The sequence below is a fragment of the Urtica dioica genome, chromosome 12 (genome assembly GCF_054948205.1).
Source record: "Urtica dioica subsp. dioica isolate 48M chromosome 12, U.dioica_male_clone48M_v1_H2, whole genome shotgun sequence".
Lineage (NCBI taxonomy): Eukaryota > Viridiplantae > Streptophyta > Magnoliopsida > Rosales > Urticaceae > Urtica > Urtica dioica.
Window position 1 is genome coordinate 6,686,722 of NC_142767.1, and position 18,306 is coordinate 6,705,027.

Below are 18,306 nucleotides of genomic sequence, written 5' to 3' on the forward strand. Positions count from 1 at the left end.
TCTCTAGAAGTGCACTGGTCAATTCAGTACCTTCGGAAGATACCTAGAAGAACTATAGAGTCTCCAACTCTCAATGCCTCATAACCAGACATCATAGATTCTTCTAACAATCATACTGAGGTCAATAGTCCTTTGACCCTTAGATTGCGAATATATCGTTTTAAGCAAACTACAAAGAGTTTGTTCATGCAAATCTACATTTGTCTCTTCGTAAGTTGTTTAGTTTGTTTATGGACTAAAGACTAATGTTTTATCATAAAGCTTCAAACAGACACGGAAGAATGAATAAACGTTTCAACTTTTTATTAATGAATAAGCAATTACAAGCAAGAGTCTTCATGAGACTTTATTACATCAAATGTACGATATAAAGATTACAACTCTTCTTGTGGGCACCATTGACAACAATAAGTATTTAGGCATCTTCAAGTAGCCATTAACGAATGAGTCAAAGCACTCGGTATTATAACCTTGAAGTCGGTGACCACTTCAGGATTTAGATTATCCGGCACGTTCTCACTTGATTTCCGGTGTCCTTCCTCGGTCAGCGGCCACGGCGACTCGGCGGCGGCGACTCTTCTCCTCGGCGAGGCGCGCGCGCGGTGGCTGTGAGTTGAGCGAGAGGCAGAGCGACGAAGGAGAGGAAGACGAGGAAGAAAGAAGGAAGGACGAGGTGGTGAGATCGATTTCATAGCAAGCAAGGTGAGGAAATTTCTTCTCCGAAATCAATTTTGAAGTTTAGGGATTTGGAATTTGATTTGGGGATTTCGAGTGCTAAGGGGATTCTTGAGGAATTTTATGTGATTTATGGATGTTTGAGCTTGATTAGTGATGTTGATAATTTGAATTGGAGTATTGAACTCGAATATCTTGGATTTAGTTTGAATTTTTGGCCGAATTTCATGGATTGGTTTGGAGATTTGAATTGTTGGGGCTCTTGAATTTCTGGAGTTGTTTGATGATTATAAGACATTTTTGTGATTGTTAAATGTTTGGGTAAGGAGTTAAAGTCATGTATTGATGTGGTTTGATTTGGAATTTGATGATGGCCGTGTGGTTCTTTGTTGTGGCCGTGAGTTTACTTGGCCGTGAGACTTGTTTTGGGTATGTGATTCATTTTGATTATCGTGATTTGATTTGGAATTGATGAAAGGGATTTGAGATGTGATATATGTAGGCTCGGTTTTTATGAGTGGTTTTTGATATAGAAATGTGAAGTTTATGTCAACTAAAGTGTTTTGTTGACAAGTTATATGGTTTATTGACATGTTTGAGAATTTATGACAAGTTGGAAATGTTGTGACGTTGAGGTTTGAGTTAGATGTTCGTTTCGAGTCGGGAACTTGATTTTGGGAATTGATCGCGATGTTTGTTTTCTGAATTTCACAGCTCAGTCACAGATCGGATAGAATCGAGCGAGAGCCGGCAGAACTGAACGCGTCGAAGCCGAAGTATAGTGAATTCAGAAAAAGTTTTTAAAGCTCGATCTCACTCGTGAGTCGTTTATCGCTTTATAGCGTTAGACTCGAGTCTTAATTTTGGATTTGAGATTTGTACTCTAGGATTATTAATTATTTATTAAGAGATGTTTGAGAATTTAATTTTTGGTTAATTCATTTAGAATTCTCGATTCGTACTATTTTCGGATTATTTCTTTAATTTATTTAAGACTCGTTAAAATAAGGATTTTGATTTTATTTCGTACTCATTCTCTGATACGAATTCGTATGAGTCTTGAATAAGTTTAGATTCCGAAAAGCCGAGAAATAAGTGAATTAAATTCTCGAACCCCTGAACCGACTCGCAGTGAATCCCGATAACGAACCTTAAGCTTGTCATCACCTTTCGGATCATTGACTGATGAGATTTCAACTTTGGGTTTTAGTTTCTCGACGCTTCAGAACGTGTTAACGCTCCAGGACGTGTAGAGTCTCGGGAAGCGTGAAAAGCAAGGAAACTCCGGAAGTCAACCAATTTTCAGACGATCTTTTCCGGGTAAGTGTGGAGACTTAAGTCAACTACATACCAAGGGAATAACCCTGTTTACGTGCATTATTGCTTGTTAGTAAACAAGAATAGGAAAAGCTTTAAAATCGAATAATCTCAAAGATTAAGGCTTCGGCCGCTTTTCCTGAAAACTTAGCGTGAGTTCGCTCAATAAGTTCAAACGTAAGATTTGTGAAACCCAGCCTTTGATATGTGATATAATCTTTCTTTAGGATTTGTGATTGACCCGTTAGAACGGGGGAGACAGGAGAGCCATGTTTAACTCTCGAATTCAAATCGAGGGTAGAAGTACCGGGAGTCACATCCCGAGTCTTCAACCTAAAACACTAACGAGCATAAAAGGGAAATGAAATATCTTTCAGGATTTATCCTGAGTCGCTCTCCTGTAAGTAGCATAGGTGTGTACTCTGAGTGCAGCAGAGTACCCGAACCTTAAAGAATTGTTGTGTCGATGGTACCAAAATGAAATGGACCCTGACGGGCTATGAGGGCCTGGGGGATGGCGCTGAGTACTCATTTATCGGGAAGTCGACCAAGAGTCGCACCCGATCTTGTTACCAGGTTATGAAGACCTGAAGAATGCACCTTGACGGGCTATGAGGGCCTGGGGGTTGCGCCGACGTCGAATGAAGTGGTACCATTAGTGGATCCCAGACTAACATTAAAACTCTTAGGCCGCCGGACGACTGCTGCTCGAAGTCTAAGGCTGGTCTCTTGTCGTTCTAGAGGTTATAGCGGGGGATGTGTGTAACCTTAAAGACGACAAGTACTAGTTAGATTGTGCACACATTAGTCATGCTCTAGAACTTGTTAGATTTGCATTCATGCATTCTTATGTGCTTGTTTGCACGTCACATGATATCACATGGCATTTAGTCGCTTTATTTTTCTAAGTTAGACTCCCACTTGCTGAGTCAATCGACTCATAGTTTTATGACCCTTGGTAATGTAGAGAAGGGCAAGACGGCGATGTGAGCAAGGAAATGAAGACGAAGATCGGACGTGTATCTCTTGACCTTTGGGCTAGTGGAGACTCACCTGGGATCAACCTCTTCTATTGTTATAACTATATTCTGTTGAACCCCTTCCGTAAACTAAGCTCCTAAAACTATCTCTTGTAATTATTACGTAAACCCAGGAGCGGTTATGTAAATATTTAGAGTCGTAGTGAGACTCAAAGTTTGAATTGAGAAAAACGAAAAATTTACCCAGGTTTTTATATAACGACTTATAATACTTATATGATATCCTATTACGTTTAACATAAGTATTATGATTATTATGTTGATTTGATTATGTTTTTGTTGATATGAGATATAGTATTATATTGATGCTGTGACTTGTGACGTAACCCACCGTCGCGGCTCGTGAACCGGCGACGAGAGGTCGCGGGTCGTGACAGGTTTTGTGGTATCAATCACCGACTACGTTTTAGCTCATCACCTAAATTTAGATGCCCAACATGTAATTCATTTTAATAAGGAGGCTATGGATGATAGCTGTTATTGATTCAAATGAGAAAACAAACCACTAATCAATAATGCTAATAAAGTAAACCTCATATTATATTCAGTAATCATTCATGTTTATTTTATTATCTTCAGTGGGTAACATTCCTAACATTAGGTTCAACACTAGAGATAAAACATGAGTGATTAACCATATCACGATAGTTAAGAATAAGCTTATCTCTGGTTCTTTTACCGTCTAGGGGATTGCCGATGATGGAAGAGATTGGATGATTCTTCTGAACTGGAAGAAGGTTGGATGATTCATCATCTGATGAGCCATGAAATTTATCTTGAATTTTTTTTGAGGAGTCAGCTTGACCAACTTCTTGAACAACCTGGATGGGACTGGTTGGTTCAATAGTTTCTTCATCTTCAGCTTCTATTCTTCCTTCAACATCTTTGACAGTGACGTTATAGACTCCATGACTGTGTTGGTTCGGTTGTTGTAAACCCTGTAAGCTCTACTGGAGGTGGAGTAGCCAAGAAAAGTTCATTCATCGCTCTTCGAATCTAGCTTTTGCATGTAGTCTCTGTCATTCAAGATGTACCACACACTACCAAATACGTGTAAGTACTTAATGGTTGAATTCTTTCCATTCAACATCTCATAGCATGTCTTCTCAGTACCAGAATGGATGAAGACTTTGTTAACGATCTAGCACGCTGCATTCACTACTTCGGTCAAGAACTTTAGTGGTATTTTATTTGCAATGATTCATTACTCTAGCCATTTCTTTGATTTTCATGTTCTTCCTCTCGACTACAACATTCTGTTGTGGGGTGATGGGACATGAAAACTAATGTGCAATGCCTTGAGCTTCACAGAAGTCAGTAAACCTTTTGTTCTCAAACTCTCTTCCATGATCACTTTGGATGGCCATGATATGTTCACCACTAATCTCATCCTCTCTTAGATTATTGCTTGTGTAAATATTATTAGAAAAATAAATAAATTCTCCACTTGCTTTTTTTATTTTTTATAAAGGGCTTTTCTAAAGAATATATTGATAAAAGCCAAAGGCTTAGATTACAATAATAGTGCAAAGGAAATTCAAAAACTTCTACAAGAAGCAGATGAACAGTGGACCACAAACAATCATAAATACAACAAAATAGTATGAGTTTAATACATGAATCACATGCGAAAATGCTAGTCTTCGCCTGTTGCAGATTGCAGTTTCAGGGGTCATGCCCGACTGAGATCCACGTCCAAAGAAAATCATATCTTAGATCTGAGATTTAGATATGAAAAAATATTCAAAACCACTCCGATTAAAGATCGGACGATACACCATATTACAAAAGACCCCTTAATAACAAATTTCTTGATTTTTATGCATAATTAGTTTGACATTTTTTAATTTATAATTTTTTTATTATTTCTGAGGGCGATGAAGTCCTTTTTCTACTACATCACTAATCTATATTAGATTATTATTCTTAAAAAAAAACCGTCTTACAACTAAATGGTAAAACGAAAAGAATTGTATACATGCTAATCAATTAATAAATAAATACATAATTTTTATGTTAATACACTTTTTTTTTTTTATCTCTTCTACTTTATTCTAGACTAATTTGGTAAAACTTCATAATTCCGACGATCATTTTCTGTATACATATTTGATTTTAATGAGAAGTTCTCGACGAGATGATCCTTTTGATACTAATGGTAGGTCACTTAATAATGGTTTATATTTTATTTAAACCCTTCATAATTTATTTGGTACTATACATTTTTAAAAAGTATACTTTTATTTATAAACTGTTTATTTTAAAATTTAATATGTGATGTTCAATTAAATCCTTTTTCATAAACCTATTAAGCATATATTTAGTATAAATTTTAAATCACTTTTTATAAATTTGCTTTGGCAGTAGAAGAAAAGCGTCACCGTTGTCGAAATAATATTTTTGTGTATTGTTTGTTTTTGTGGACACCAAATTTATCAAGAATAGTGATTGTCATGATTTTTTAAATCGAGTGAAAAGAGAGAAAATAGAATTAAGATAGAGAAACAAAATGAGAGGGTTGTTATCACATATAAAAATAAGAATAAATATCTCTCTTGCTCTTGTAATTTTTCACCTTTTTCAAGTTTATACTCGAACTCTCAATTTTTTTTTTTTTTTTCATGTTTTAACTTTGTTTTGTTTAATTATTTTTGTCCTTCCATCAAAATTTTAGTTTAAAAATCTATTAACTCGGCACATGTCGATTAAAGTGGAAATTATTGAAATGCCCTTGTCTGACAATTTTATATTAGTTTGCTATATTTGTTTTTTCTTTTATTATTTTATAAATATTCTTAATTTAATATAAGAGCTTATTAAAATGCCCTATTTTAATGTTGAGTAAATGGCGGCAAAAATACCTATTTTTTTTTTTGTCTGGATACATTTAAATACCTAATTTTTTTTTCGTTGGGATAAATACCTAATGTCAACAATTGGTTCCTCCATTACTACCTAGTATGAATGGACACTCTAGATTGGATTGAGAATTAAAATCGCCATTTTTAATGAATTTTTTATTTGTTTTCATTTTTTTCTTTGTTTTTTGTTCGTTTTTTTTTTCTTATTTTGTTATTAGTTTTCAGTAAAAGGGAATTAAAACAAATACATGACTCAACAAAGAAAAAACAAAGACAGAACCCTAAAGCCCCAAATCAAAAATTTTGAAAAGCAAGCAGAGTGGAATCGACGATGGCTGAAGAGCATGGTACTGATGGCGAAGAGGAATTCGTACTCGGCAAGGAAGAGTATGAAGACGATGGTGATCACGAGGTTGACCTTCAAAACACGACTCATCCTCAACAATGGTGGTCGACGGTGAACGAGGTTTGTAACATCGTCGATGATGCCCAGGAAGACTCGGACAGTTTGTGGAATGAGAGCGAGTTGGATAGTCTATGTAGCGACGATGAAGGTCAAACGTATAAGAAGAGCAAAAAAGAGTACAATCTACGGTCAAGGTTAGAGGACTTTAATTTCAAACTAGGTATGGAATTTCCATCAATGGATTACGTGAGGAAGGTTCTGAAAGAAGTATTTATTTAGTTTAATAGGGATTTCAAGTATGCCTTCAACGACAGAAATAGATTACGAGCAAAGTGTAGAGGAAAAGACTATAAATGGGTGATATATGCCAAGGTTAAGAATTCTGATTACAAGACTGTTAGGATTAATACCTTAATAGACAAACATGACTATGGTATTGTGTTCGTTAACAAGCTCGTGACAAGTCGGTGATTATTGTCGCATTTTTTGGAGCAATTTCGTCTCAATCTGAATATGGACTACACAAGTTTCAAGAGTATGGCGTGCGTACAGAATTTCAGCAACGTGTCCAAGACCAAGTTTTATAGGGCAAAGAACAAAGCTAGAGAAGCATTAGAGGGATCAGTGAAGGATCAATACGCCATTTTACACGATTATTGTAAGCAATTATCATTAACTGACCCAAGTATTATTAAGCTGAATAAGAATATGTTAGGTTTAAGTCACGAAGAATATGTTATGTTTAATTATGGTGTGTATATGTGCAGGTACCACTGTATTATTGAAGACTAATCTCGATCAAGGGAAAAGGGTGTTCGAGATGGTGTATATATGCTTCAAAGCATGTAAAGATGGATTCAACAAGGGTTGCAGACCATTGTCAGGCTTCGATGGGTGTTTCCTGAAAGGGTACTGTAAATGTATGTTACTTGCTGCGATATGAATTGATCCAAATAATTCTCAATATCTAGTAGCATTTGCAGTGGTTGAGAAGGAAAACACAGAGACCTAGACAAGGTTTATAAATCTTCTTCATGAGGATCTTGAAGTTTAGAATGAAAGTCGGTTCAAAATGATGGGTGACTGAAAAAAAGGATTGGAGAAAGCTTTATGTGACATTTTTCGAGGTGCTGAGATAAGGTTCTGTGTTCGTCATTTGCATGCAAACTTCAAGAAAGAGCATAGGCTAATGTTAAAACAAATGTTATGGTCTTATGCACGAGCAACAACAAAGCCAGATTTCGATCACAAAATGAATGCTATCAAAGAAGAGGATGTAAAGGCTTATGAGTGGCTGTTGAAGAAAGACCCGAAAGAGTGGAGCAAATCACATTTCAGGACAACAGTGAAATGTGGTATGCTTTTAAACACTTTATGTGAAAGCTTCAACTCAGTTATTATGCCTGCAAGAGACAAACCGATAGTGACTCTCCTCGAAAAGATCATATTCAAGTTGATGTGTCGATTTGCAACGAAAAGAAACTTTGTTGAGAAATGGCATCACCCAGTTAGCAAGCGGATATTGAGGATCATTGAGAAACACAAGAATATTGCACGATACTATCAATCTACATTAGCAGGTTCACATTCTATCTTTTATTAATTTTTTTTTGTTGGCAGATTAGTAATTTTGGCAGATTAGTAGTGTTATTAATTGTAAACTTTGCTGGAAGATTAGTAATTTTGTGGATATTGCAGTAATGCCAAATTTCAGGTCACCTTTCTTGGAGCCGAGACCTTTGTCGTTGACTTGAGGGCCAGAGAATGTACTTGCTGGGGGTGTGAACCAAGTGGCATTCCTTGCCCTCATGCCTTAGCTTGTATTTGGGCATCAGGACTAGATACCATGGAATTCATTGACGATTGGTATGAAAAGGAGGCGTTCACTACAGCGTACAGTGGTATTATAGAGCCCATGACCAGTCCGGAAAAATGACCGGAACCTGAAAAAATCCTATTTTACCACCACCGGATATAGCGTTACCAGTCAGACAAAAAAAAGAGGAACAAGGCTTCCGACGAGCCACCACCAAGGTACTCTGATCCAGTGTTTGGTAAGAAGCATACTAGGAGGGGACAAGTCATCCATTGTAGCAAGTGTGGACAAGCTGGACATTCAAGAGCCACCTGCAAAAATTCGAGTGTCGAGAAGGTAACCCATATCATACTGCCTTGTTCACTTGACTTGTTCATAATATTAACATATAGCATAATGCCTTGTTCACTTGACTTGTTCACAATAGTAACACATACCATAATTCTTCGCAGGTAAAAGAAACAAAGAAAATAGGAAGACCACCCAAGAGTAACCCTACCCCAGAGACTGTGAAAAGAAATGAAGAAGGGCGAGACAAAAAGCCAAGTCCAACGCCTCATCTTCTGAGCCACGTACATGCGATGAAGCTTCATTTGAGATGCATGAGCTTGTTCATAATGTCTTAAATCGTGCACTATGTTTTGGAAATTATTAGTGGTACATGTTAGTTGCTGTTTTGGACTCTGTTTTGGATTTATTAGAGGTACTTGTTCATTTTTTTGTTTTGGCAAGAGCCGTTTTAATGCTATTCTGAAGCTGTTTTAATGCTATTCTGAAAATAATTGTGCATTGTTTCAATGTTTTGATATTGTTAGAGCTCATCTTGAAACTGTGAACAATGAGCACAAAATTTAGAGTTCTATGTATTTCTGATTACAGAACATACTTCAAGAATCTGACTCAATACATAATTCATTTCAGATTCATATAAATTTGTTACAGTGCTATTACAATAGAAATATAGATCATTTCAAAGTACACAACCTTCATATTAAACAGAGTCTTCATTTCATATTAATTACAAATGTATTACACTTTCACAAATGCAAACAACGTCATACTCAGTAGAACAACAGTAATTAGAACCAATTGTAGCCTGAAAATCCTGCTTCGAAGCAACTTATTTAAGTTCAATCTAAGGTTATTTTTATTTCAAAATTGAGAATTTAAAAGTGATGGTATTAGTTTGGATTTGATCGGTGTTTTTATATAAGAGTTAATATCAATGAAATAGAGATTTGTAACACTATTATTCATTTCAGGGTATAATCTCATCATTTTAGTTAAACAGAATATATGAACTCGATATTTTTAAAAATTAAACTCAATATTTTACGAAAACAATTCGACATTTTACTAAAACAAACTTTATATTATATTATATATGTGTTATTTTCCGTTTAAAATTTAATCCTTCTGGCTTATTTAAAATTTCGGCGTTCCGAGAGGTGGAAACAGCGTTAAGTGAGGTGAGTGAGTGAGAGAGAGAGAGAATGTGGATGAAGAAGAAGGCGTTGGTGTTAAGCTACTCGCTACTCCAGAAGCATCCATGGCGTATGTTAGCACTCCGGCGCTCATCCTCCCTATCAAGCGCCGTCAACTCCTCCATCCTCCGCTCTCTCAAAGACCACTTCCTCGACGCCACCAAAGTCACCCTTCCCCATGTCCGTACAATCACCCACCTATACATACATACATACGTGGAGGTCACCAAAACCCTAACCTGACATTTCTCAGCAGAAAATGAAGCCGCCGGAGCCATTCGCGGTGGTGAAGGAGGCGACGCCCGGGAAGTCTCCGGTGCTGCGGCGGAGCTACGGGAACGGCGAGGAGATCGCGGTGTCGGTGGAGAGACTGAGAAGCATACGGGGCGGCGACGAGGACGACATCGGCGAGCTCTTGCTCCGCGTCGAGGTTTCCAAGGCGGCGGAGGAAGAATCTCTGCATTTCCTCTGCGAGCTTTATTCCGACGCGCTCGGCATTGACACCGTCTTTATGGCCCCCAAGGACGGACCTCCTTCACTCGCTTCAACCACCGCTTATGCTGGTCCTGCTTTTAGGTAACCACGCCTCGTCTTTTTTGTGTGTGTGTGTTTGAATCGTTATTTCGTAGTTGTTTTGATGCCACGAACTGAGATGTTTGTTCTAATCATTCTGAAACTGCCTTTTAGCTTGTGATTTACTTTAAAGTTGTTGTATTAGTAGTATTTTGTAGTTTGGGATTGGGATTTAGATTGCGCAAAGAGAATATCAGGTTCCTAGTCCTATTTTGATTGCTCTGTTGAAATTCGAATTGTCGAATCGTTGAACTGATATATTGATCTGATGGTCCTGAAACGGATTTTTTCTTTCTCTCTTGTGATACCTGAATTTGGAAGTTTTTAGATTATGATGTTGTTGTTGGATTAATAGTGTTTTTATTTATTTATTTTGAGATTGGGGTTTAGATTGCGAAAAGAAGGAATGGGGTTCGTAGTTGTATTTAGGATCGTACAGTTGAAATTGGAATTGCTTTTTGGATTGAGTTTCTGACAATGTAATTGGAAATAATTAGGGTTGTGGGGTGGTTAAGCTTAGTGTTAGAAGGAGATTAAATCTTGAACTGTGCGGTAGAGATTAAACGGAAGAAAATAAAGAAACAATAAGAATGTTTCATACGAGGCTTCCCTCAAATATGCTATGGTGAGCTAGACAGTCTAAGATATGTAACCTTGTCTGAATAAACCCTTTTTTGTTGTTGTTGCTATCCTTGTCATAGTTTAATTAATCATCCTCAAGTGGCTAAGCTTACCAGTTAGTGTCTCCAGCAATACGACCCTATTAACCTCAAAATCCCACACTTGGCTCTCTGTGTTCTTCCTCTTTGAATTTCTGTCCTGAATCTCAATCCATCTTTGAAAGAAAACTCTCACAGCGGACTCAACCAACTGACTATTAACTTTCAAATACAAAAACAAACATGCAAAATGACGTTTATAATGGATAACAGGAAAAACTGAAAAGGCTGTTCTTCGACTTTCAATTAACATACATCAAACTAGGATATCCACACTGGTGTACTTTTCTAGAAGAATATATTGTCTGACCAGCCTACGATGCACTGCGATTTGAACCTGTCTGACATGGCTATTAGAGGGAAGAAGAAAAAAATGATTGGCCTTTTTTGATTTTGTAGCTGAATCAAAGCCTCGTTGCATTAACTTGTTTGACGGAGCTGTAAATGATTCATGCTTTTTTTTTCTTCTTCCGCTTAACCAACAGAGACCTTGACGAAAAGACGAGAGAGATGTTCTACAAGTACCTGGAGGAGCGCGGTGTGAACGAGAATCTTTTTCCATTTCTTCAAGTTTGGCTGTATGTGAGTGACCACAGAAAACACTTGCGGTGGCTGAAATCAGTAGCAACATTCATTAAAGATAACAAGCCATCTGAAGTTGCATGATTTGGTGAGTTGGTTTTAAATTTACACTATATTTTTTTTTTTAATTTATAATTTGCTTAGATATGGTAGCCGATGATGACTGTAGCATAGTCTATATTTGTTGTTCTCGTTTCTTCAGAAGGGTTAGCAGTGTATTCTTTTTTGTGCAAGAACACTTCTTTGATATGTGAAGTGTAAAATTATCTGTGGGAATGTACTTGTTAGATAGTAAGGGGTAAAGTTTCTAATTTACAAAGAAAATAATATCCCGAAATGGGTTTAAATACTTAACAGAAACATAATTAACTGAACCGGTTTTTATAGCAGACCGACTAAACTGAACTATGGTTGGTTCATTGCTAAGTAAACCAAGACCAAGGTACAGAAATCAGGCAAGATGTAGAATGAAAGAGGTTTATCCGAAGAATCCACCCAACAGTTATTCAGAGATTATGAAATAACTCGAAAATACTCGTTCTATTAGAACCCAAGCTTTGCTATGTCGTTTGCTTTTGTTTTAGTTAGTTTCCTTTTTTAATTGGTTTCCTTTTTCTTGTATTCTGTTGGCTATATAAAGCCAATTTACCTGTTTAATTCTTTCAAGTCGAATAAATCAATTGGTCTCTGATTCTTTGAAGAACAGAGTTCCGTTTTCCCCAAATTCGATTTCACTTCTCAAACCCTAGAAATGCAATACGTTCCGAACCCTGTTTAATTTTTCTTTCTAGTTTTTGGTATTTATTTTAGGTGAACCAGTTCTACTCCTGTTTTTTCCCCCTCTTTATCAGTATTTGAATATGGGAGGGGGTTACCATTGCAGTGGTGTTCTTTATGCAAAGAAAAGAAATTATATATTCCAAGCTATTCACTTTATCACTTCTAATGCTATTAATTCCAAATGGCTCGATTTATTGTTTCAATATATATACACACACACACATATATATATATATATATATATATATATATATATATATATATATATATATATTAGTCTGCAACACGTGTTTCGCACGTGATGTTTGTAGTTGTAATAAGTAAATAATTAAAATATGTATAATTTAATTTACCAAGTTTTTCTTCAAAGCATGAGGTTATAAATGAATATTAAGATATCAAATATTTCAACCATACATATTAAGGAGTTTAATTTTTCAGAGACTCTCATAATAAGTGCAAACATTTCAAGGAAATATATATAGTCAATGACATACTTAAAAAAAAATTGACAGAAGTAAATAAAAAGCCAAAAGTATGGTGTCTTGATAGACAAATAGAATGAATGAAAAATTAACAAACCAAAAAGTTTAAAAGTAACTTAAGAATACATGTTTTACTCAAATTTTTTGCTTTTTGTTAGAGTTTGATGTTGTTGGGGAGTGATCTTCCTCTTTCTTTTGGATTGTGTCTTGTTGATTTTGATCATCGCCAATGCGTGCTTTGTTTTCCAGCTCTTGGTTGAAAGAACGAAGCTCGGTCAGCTTGTAAACTTGATTGACAGTTGTCGTTCCATTCCTGTTGAATTGAATTTTCTCGTGTATGGAACCAAAAATGCTTTTGTGATAGCTTCTTCGGCCTTGAATATTGGTTTCAAAGAACAACTTTGTGAACCATGTATAGCAATATATGGAGAACCATTATTTTTTTAATTAATTATTTAGATAAGAAATACACACGAGCATATATTATTGATTTACCTGTTCCAGAATGTTGTATATTTGTTTAGCCTTGTATGAGAAAAGCTTTTCAGTGATGTACCCAAAACATGTAACTTCTAGCTTGTTTGAACCATCCGTCAAGATAAATTGAATGTGTAACCTACAAATTGTAATGTCGTATAAGTAAACAATTGTAATTGGTGTTAACAAATTCTATGTGTAGTACATATATACCATGGCACAACTTTGCTTTTTTTTTTTTTTTTTTTTTTTTTTTTTTTTTTTTTTTTTCAGTTCTACAATTTTGGCATGTGAAGTGTTGATTTATCGGTATGTTGGTTCCTTTCTTGCATGTTGAACAACCATTCTAGTAGAAACGTTGTTAATCATTTTCGACGAGTGCCATCGCTTTGATCCAATAATTTCCCGATTTATCCTCATGTTAATATTTAATTGTTTAGACAATACAAATAGCAATTGAACATATAGTTGGTAGTTGACAAAGAAGAATTATGTGTTCTTGCATGTTGAACAACCATTCTAGTAGAAACGTTGTTAATCATTTTCGACGAGTGCCATCGCTTTGATCCAATAATTTCCCGATTTATCCTCATGTTAACATTTAATTGTTTAGACAATACAAATAGCAATTGAACATATAGTTGGTAGTTGACAAAGAAGAATTATGTGATACCTTCGTTATCATATTTATGAATTCGGTATTTTAGACTTAATGCATCGTAGGATTTTTTTTTTGCTCTTTCGTCAACTTTTTAGACTTAATGCATTAGCAGTATTCCTAGATTTATATATAAAAAACATTGTTACAATGTAAATAATAAGTTTGAAATATATTTAAATGAAATAAATATACGTATATATATATATACCACAATGAAAGTGTTTTGGCCACATAAAATTCAGGATTGATGAAAATTGTGCTCCCCAAGTTTATCGATAAAACTACGCCACCTGTAAATATTAATTCCAAAACGCTACAGGTGATGAACAAAATTCAAAGTTAATAAAATGAGATACACAGACTCTGCCTTATTTAAAAAGGTTTGAAAGTGATAAACTTGTATAAACTTGTTTATTGAAGACAGAATCAAGTACTAACCAAAATTTTGAATACTTTTATCATGGAGCTAAAAATATTTCAGTTGATCTTGTGTAAAAAATCATAATACTATTTTGATAAAAGTCAAGAGTTATCTAATGACATAAATTCGTTAATTTTGTAGCAATGTCATACTCCAGCAGATACATATTACATATTCAAACCTAAACTAAGGTGATATTCTGGCCCTCTGAATGCAAAATATATAGTTAATCTATGGCGGTTGATACGTATCTAAGTTTAGCTTTGTTGAGTTGTGCTTTCATTATATTATGAGTATATAGGTAGCTTACTCTTATTCCACTACGTACTTATAACAAAAATATTCTTTTGTATTATATATATATATATATATATATATATATATATATATATATAGTCTACATACACTATATTTTAACAACATAAACATAGAAGTAAATAAAATTACCTTGAAACTGTTTTGTTTTCAAATTGATTGCAGCAATAATCGGTCTGGTTTTTATCATAGCTGAAATTTGGTTTGCTTCAGTGGTCGTAAAATTATCCACAACACTAGCCTTATAACATTAAAACTGACAGAAATGTATAACACTGTTAGAAAATAGTAATGAATAAATAAAGTGTAGGAGAAATGTATTCGAAACAAACCTTTGATCAATCAAAGTTATTGACAGAAATCAACGTCATTTTTCTTTTCTTGTTTTGAAATGTTTATCACGACTCCTACAACATCTGCAAAAGAATCGATGTTAAAGGAGATTAAATAGAAGGAAATAAAGTAAGACATTAATTTGAATAAATGAATTAACAGTTTATAGTAAAATAAATAATAAAGTACATACTTAATGCAGTCGTTGTATCAACGAAATTCTTGCACAAATCGAGTGAAGTGAATTCGTACAATCCTTCCACCATAGTTGTGTTATCTTCTTGGACTTCATCAATTTTTGTGTCTCTTCTGAACGTCAAATGAGTTTATGTTTCGTATAATTTGTATGAAGGTTTCTCGTCTGCTACTATTGCATTTGAAACGTTATAGGTTTTACCCAGTTCTAGAGTGTTTTAGAGAGGTTCGATGTCGTGATTGAATATTGTTCCTCTTATTTTGTTTGCCTTTAAAAAGAATGTGTTAGAAGTGTTATTTTTATTAAAAAGTAAATCTTAATGTTAAGAAGCGTTAACCTCTGAATCAATTAACACCATGCTTTGGTGTCTCATTCCAGTTTGAGTATTTTTCTTAGGACTTTGCTTTTCAGCTACCGTTAATTTGGATGTCCATTGATGGTCTCTCAATTTCAATTCCTTGATTAATTTAGATGGTGTACTAACGGCGACGTCACTTATGTCTTCATTGTTTGTGTTATTGGCAAATGAGGACGAACTGAGGAAAGAAAAAAAGTAGGTATCATACACGTTTAGTAAATACAGATTAAAATATATGATAGATAAAAAAGTATCATATTTTATTGATATGGACTTCCTAGTCTATAGGATCGAAGAGATCTCGCACGAAGATTTAAAGAAGAACGAACATGTTTAAACAACAATTAGTGTATGTCCATTTTTCTTGTTCAATTAGTTTATGAACCAAAACCTCAACTGTATAACAATTTAAGGACTATTTGAGATATATATGAGTTTTAAATGTGTTAAAAAAATTCCACTGTTTTTAATCCAATTAATTACTCCAATAAACTCCCAAGGTAGTATCTATCCAAAACATATATTTGTTATAATTTAGGATAAAATAATCGAAATGATGAGCCATGGTTATTATAATTCAACAGAGTTGCGGTTGATTAATTAATTCTTTATTAGCTATTTAGCACTGGAGAAAGATAATGACGTGTCACATTACGATTGGCTAAAAACGATTAGGAATAGTCTATGAATAGTAACTACTCATTGTGGCTTATTATATTATATAGATATATATATATATATATAATATATATATATAATATATATATAATATATATATATATATATATATATATATATTTTGCATAGTTTTGAATTTGATGCTGTTTTTTTTTTTTTTTTTATAAGTAAGTGATTCTATTTGTGGTTCCACGGCTTAGTCTGAAATTGTAGAAAAATCAAACTCATGCCGGTTAGAAAAACCATAATTTTTTTTTAATACCTGTGAGAAAATAAACCCAAGTGCGACGTAACTAAATTTTAGTTTCAGATTTTGGAAAGTTCAACGATGTCATACTATGCTAATAACGTAAAGTTTCCCTCGAATGATTAGTAATCAAAGATAATTAATAAGCAGTACGAAACAAATTGGAGGACATGAGTCAGTTGTGTACGCATATCCATCTTGAATAATTAATCCACAAGAAGTTTAACATTTAAAAAAAAAAAAAAAAAACAAACAAAAAAAAACTTCAAGGATTAAATTTGTTTCAAGAGTAGTCGCTTTTTTTTTTTTTTTTTTTTTTTTTTTCATTCTTGGCCTGAATACCAAATACAAGTTGGCCATCTCAAAGAGATCCTACACAACACAACTGTGTGACCTTCGCCATATTTTATCACAAGAAGGAACTATGATGAGTCAGTGCTCATCTTAATTCTTGGCCAGAAATGAAAGCAAGTATTTTCTTTTTTTAGATTAAAGATTCTTAGCTCAATGAGATAGATAGAGATCTGCCATGTGAAGGATCAAATATCAGAAGAGAATGAGATTTATGAAAAGCCTAGTGATGACTATAAATGGAAATGTGTATAATTAAGAAACTGAGACGCGTCTTAATTGTGGTGACAAATAAAGGATTAACAATATCATACGACAAGGCAAAACTTATCGTTCTTTTTCTCTTTATTTTATCTTTGCTGAGAAAACGGCTCATTATAATCTTGAATTTATACTCATTAAAACCTTGAAACCATGTCCATTGCACATTCAAAAAGTCTATGCATGCAGTTTAAACTTTAAAGAACCAACTTGACGATAATAATAATTAAAAAAGAGGCCCACATAAATTCACAACAAGGATAGAGGAGCAGGCTTATGGGTATGGAATAAAAAGTGGGAACATGTCTAAGGTAAGGTTTCAATCTATCACCACGAAGAGACTTTCATATATATATATATATATATATATATATATATATATATATATATTTTTAAAAGAGACTTTCATATAAAGAAAAAAAAAAATCATTCCATTTTCTGTAAATGAATCGGACCTCTAGTCTAACATAAGTGCGTGTCAAATCAACGAAAGCTTTCTAAACAATTTAAAAACGCAACATCAATTGAGGTTCAGAAATTAGTGAATACTTTATTTTAATTTTCATTAGTTTATAAAAGATGTATATACGGAGTTAGATTTCAGTATTATATGTTTAATTTTACATCTACCAAATTTCAATTTATTAGATACACACATGATACATCTATCTATCTGTAAAATCCTTTTTTTTATGCGATTTGTTTTTTCCCGGACATACCATAACTTAAGGGTTGACATAATGCAATAAATAAAACTTAAAAAAAGGAAATGGAAATAGTGCAGCAGATGACAATTTGATTCGGAAATGAAACACGGAATAGTTACGATACGATTCAAAACGGATTATCCAATTAACAAGATTAGTTAATGATTGACGCGAAACACGATTACGACTCGCACGAATATGATCCAACTAAAACAATTACGAGTAATAACACGATTACGACCCAATTTAAACACGATCAATATTATATATGTAAAATTATTATTTATATATAAAAGTGGTGTAAATAGTTTTCAAAATAATTAAACTCAACTATTCATGTAGAACAATAAATAGTTTGTCAGTCAATCAATCAGGTTATATAGAACAAATAAGAACAATAACAATTTAAGAAGAATAGATTTTTAATCATTTAGTTGTTTTATTAGTTTTGGAATCGAAAATGTCGTATACACATACTAAGATTGTCAATTATTTTGACAATAATATATTTTTATATATTAATCCGTAAATGTAAATGTTATATAGTTTTAGTATCAAATGTT

The 18,306-nt window shown here is 34.0% G+C and overlaps 1 protein-coding gene and 1 long non-coding RNA gene across 2 annotated transcripts; both read left to right on the forward strand.

The window, feature by feature from the left end:
• The first annotated feature begins 906 nt into the window (after positions 1–906).
• Positions 907–3,055, forward strand: LOC149378823 (uncharacterized). The gene is made up of 3 exons (XR_016294232.1): positions 907–1,494; positions 1,886–1,995; positions 2,960–3,055. It is a non-coding gene; the product is annotated as an uncharacterized LOC149378823 (long non-coding RNA).
• A 6,495-nt stretch (positions 3,056–9,550) lies between these two features.
• Positions 9,551–13,420, forward strand: LOC149378824 (Mitochondrial glycoprotein family protein). The gene is made up of 4 exons (XM_089603383.1): positions 9,551–9,779; positions 9,856–10,175; positions 11,377–11,561; positions 12,988–13,420. Exons 1-3 carry the CDS (start codon positions 9,609–9,611, stop codon positions 11,555–11,557), a joined length of 672 nt encoding a protein of 223 aa, XP_089459509.1. The 5' UTR covers positions 9,551–9,608; the 3' UTR covers positions 11,558–11,561; positions 12,988–13,420.
• Positions 13,421–18,306: the final 4,886 nt, after the last annotated feature.

Coding starts and splice junctions, on each gene's coding strand:
- LOC149378824 (XM_089603383.1), top strand. CDS start 9,609: ATGTGGATGAAGAAGAAGGCGTTGGTGTTAAGCTACTCGCTACTCCAG. Junction 9,780..9,855: donor CCAAAGTCACCCTTCCCCAT/GTCCGTACAATC, acceptor ATTTCTCAGCAG/AAAATGAAGCCGCCGGAGCC. Junction 10,176..11,376: donor TATGCTGGTCCTGCTTTTAG/GTAACCACGCCT, acceptor CTTAACCAACAG/AGACCTTGACGAAAAGACGA.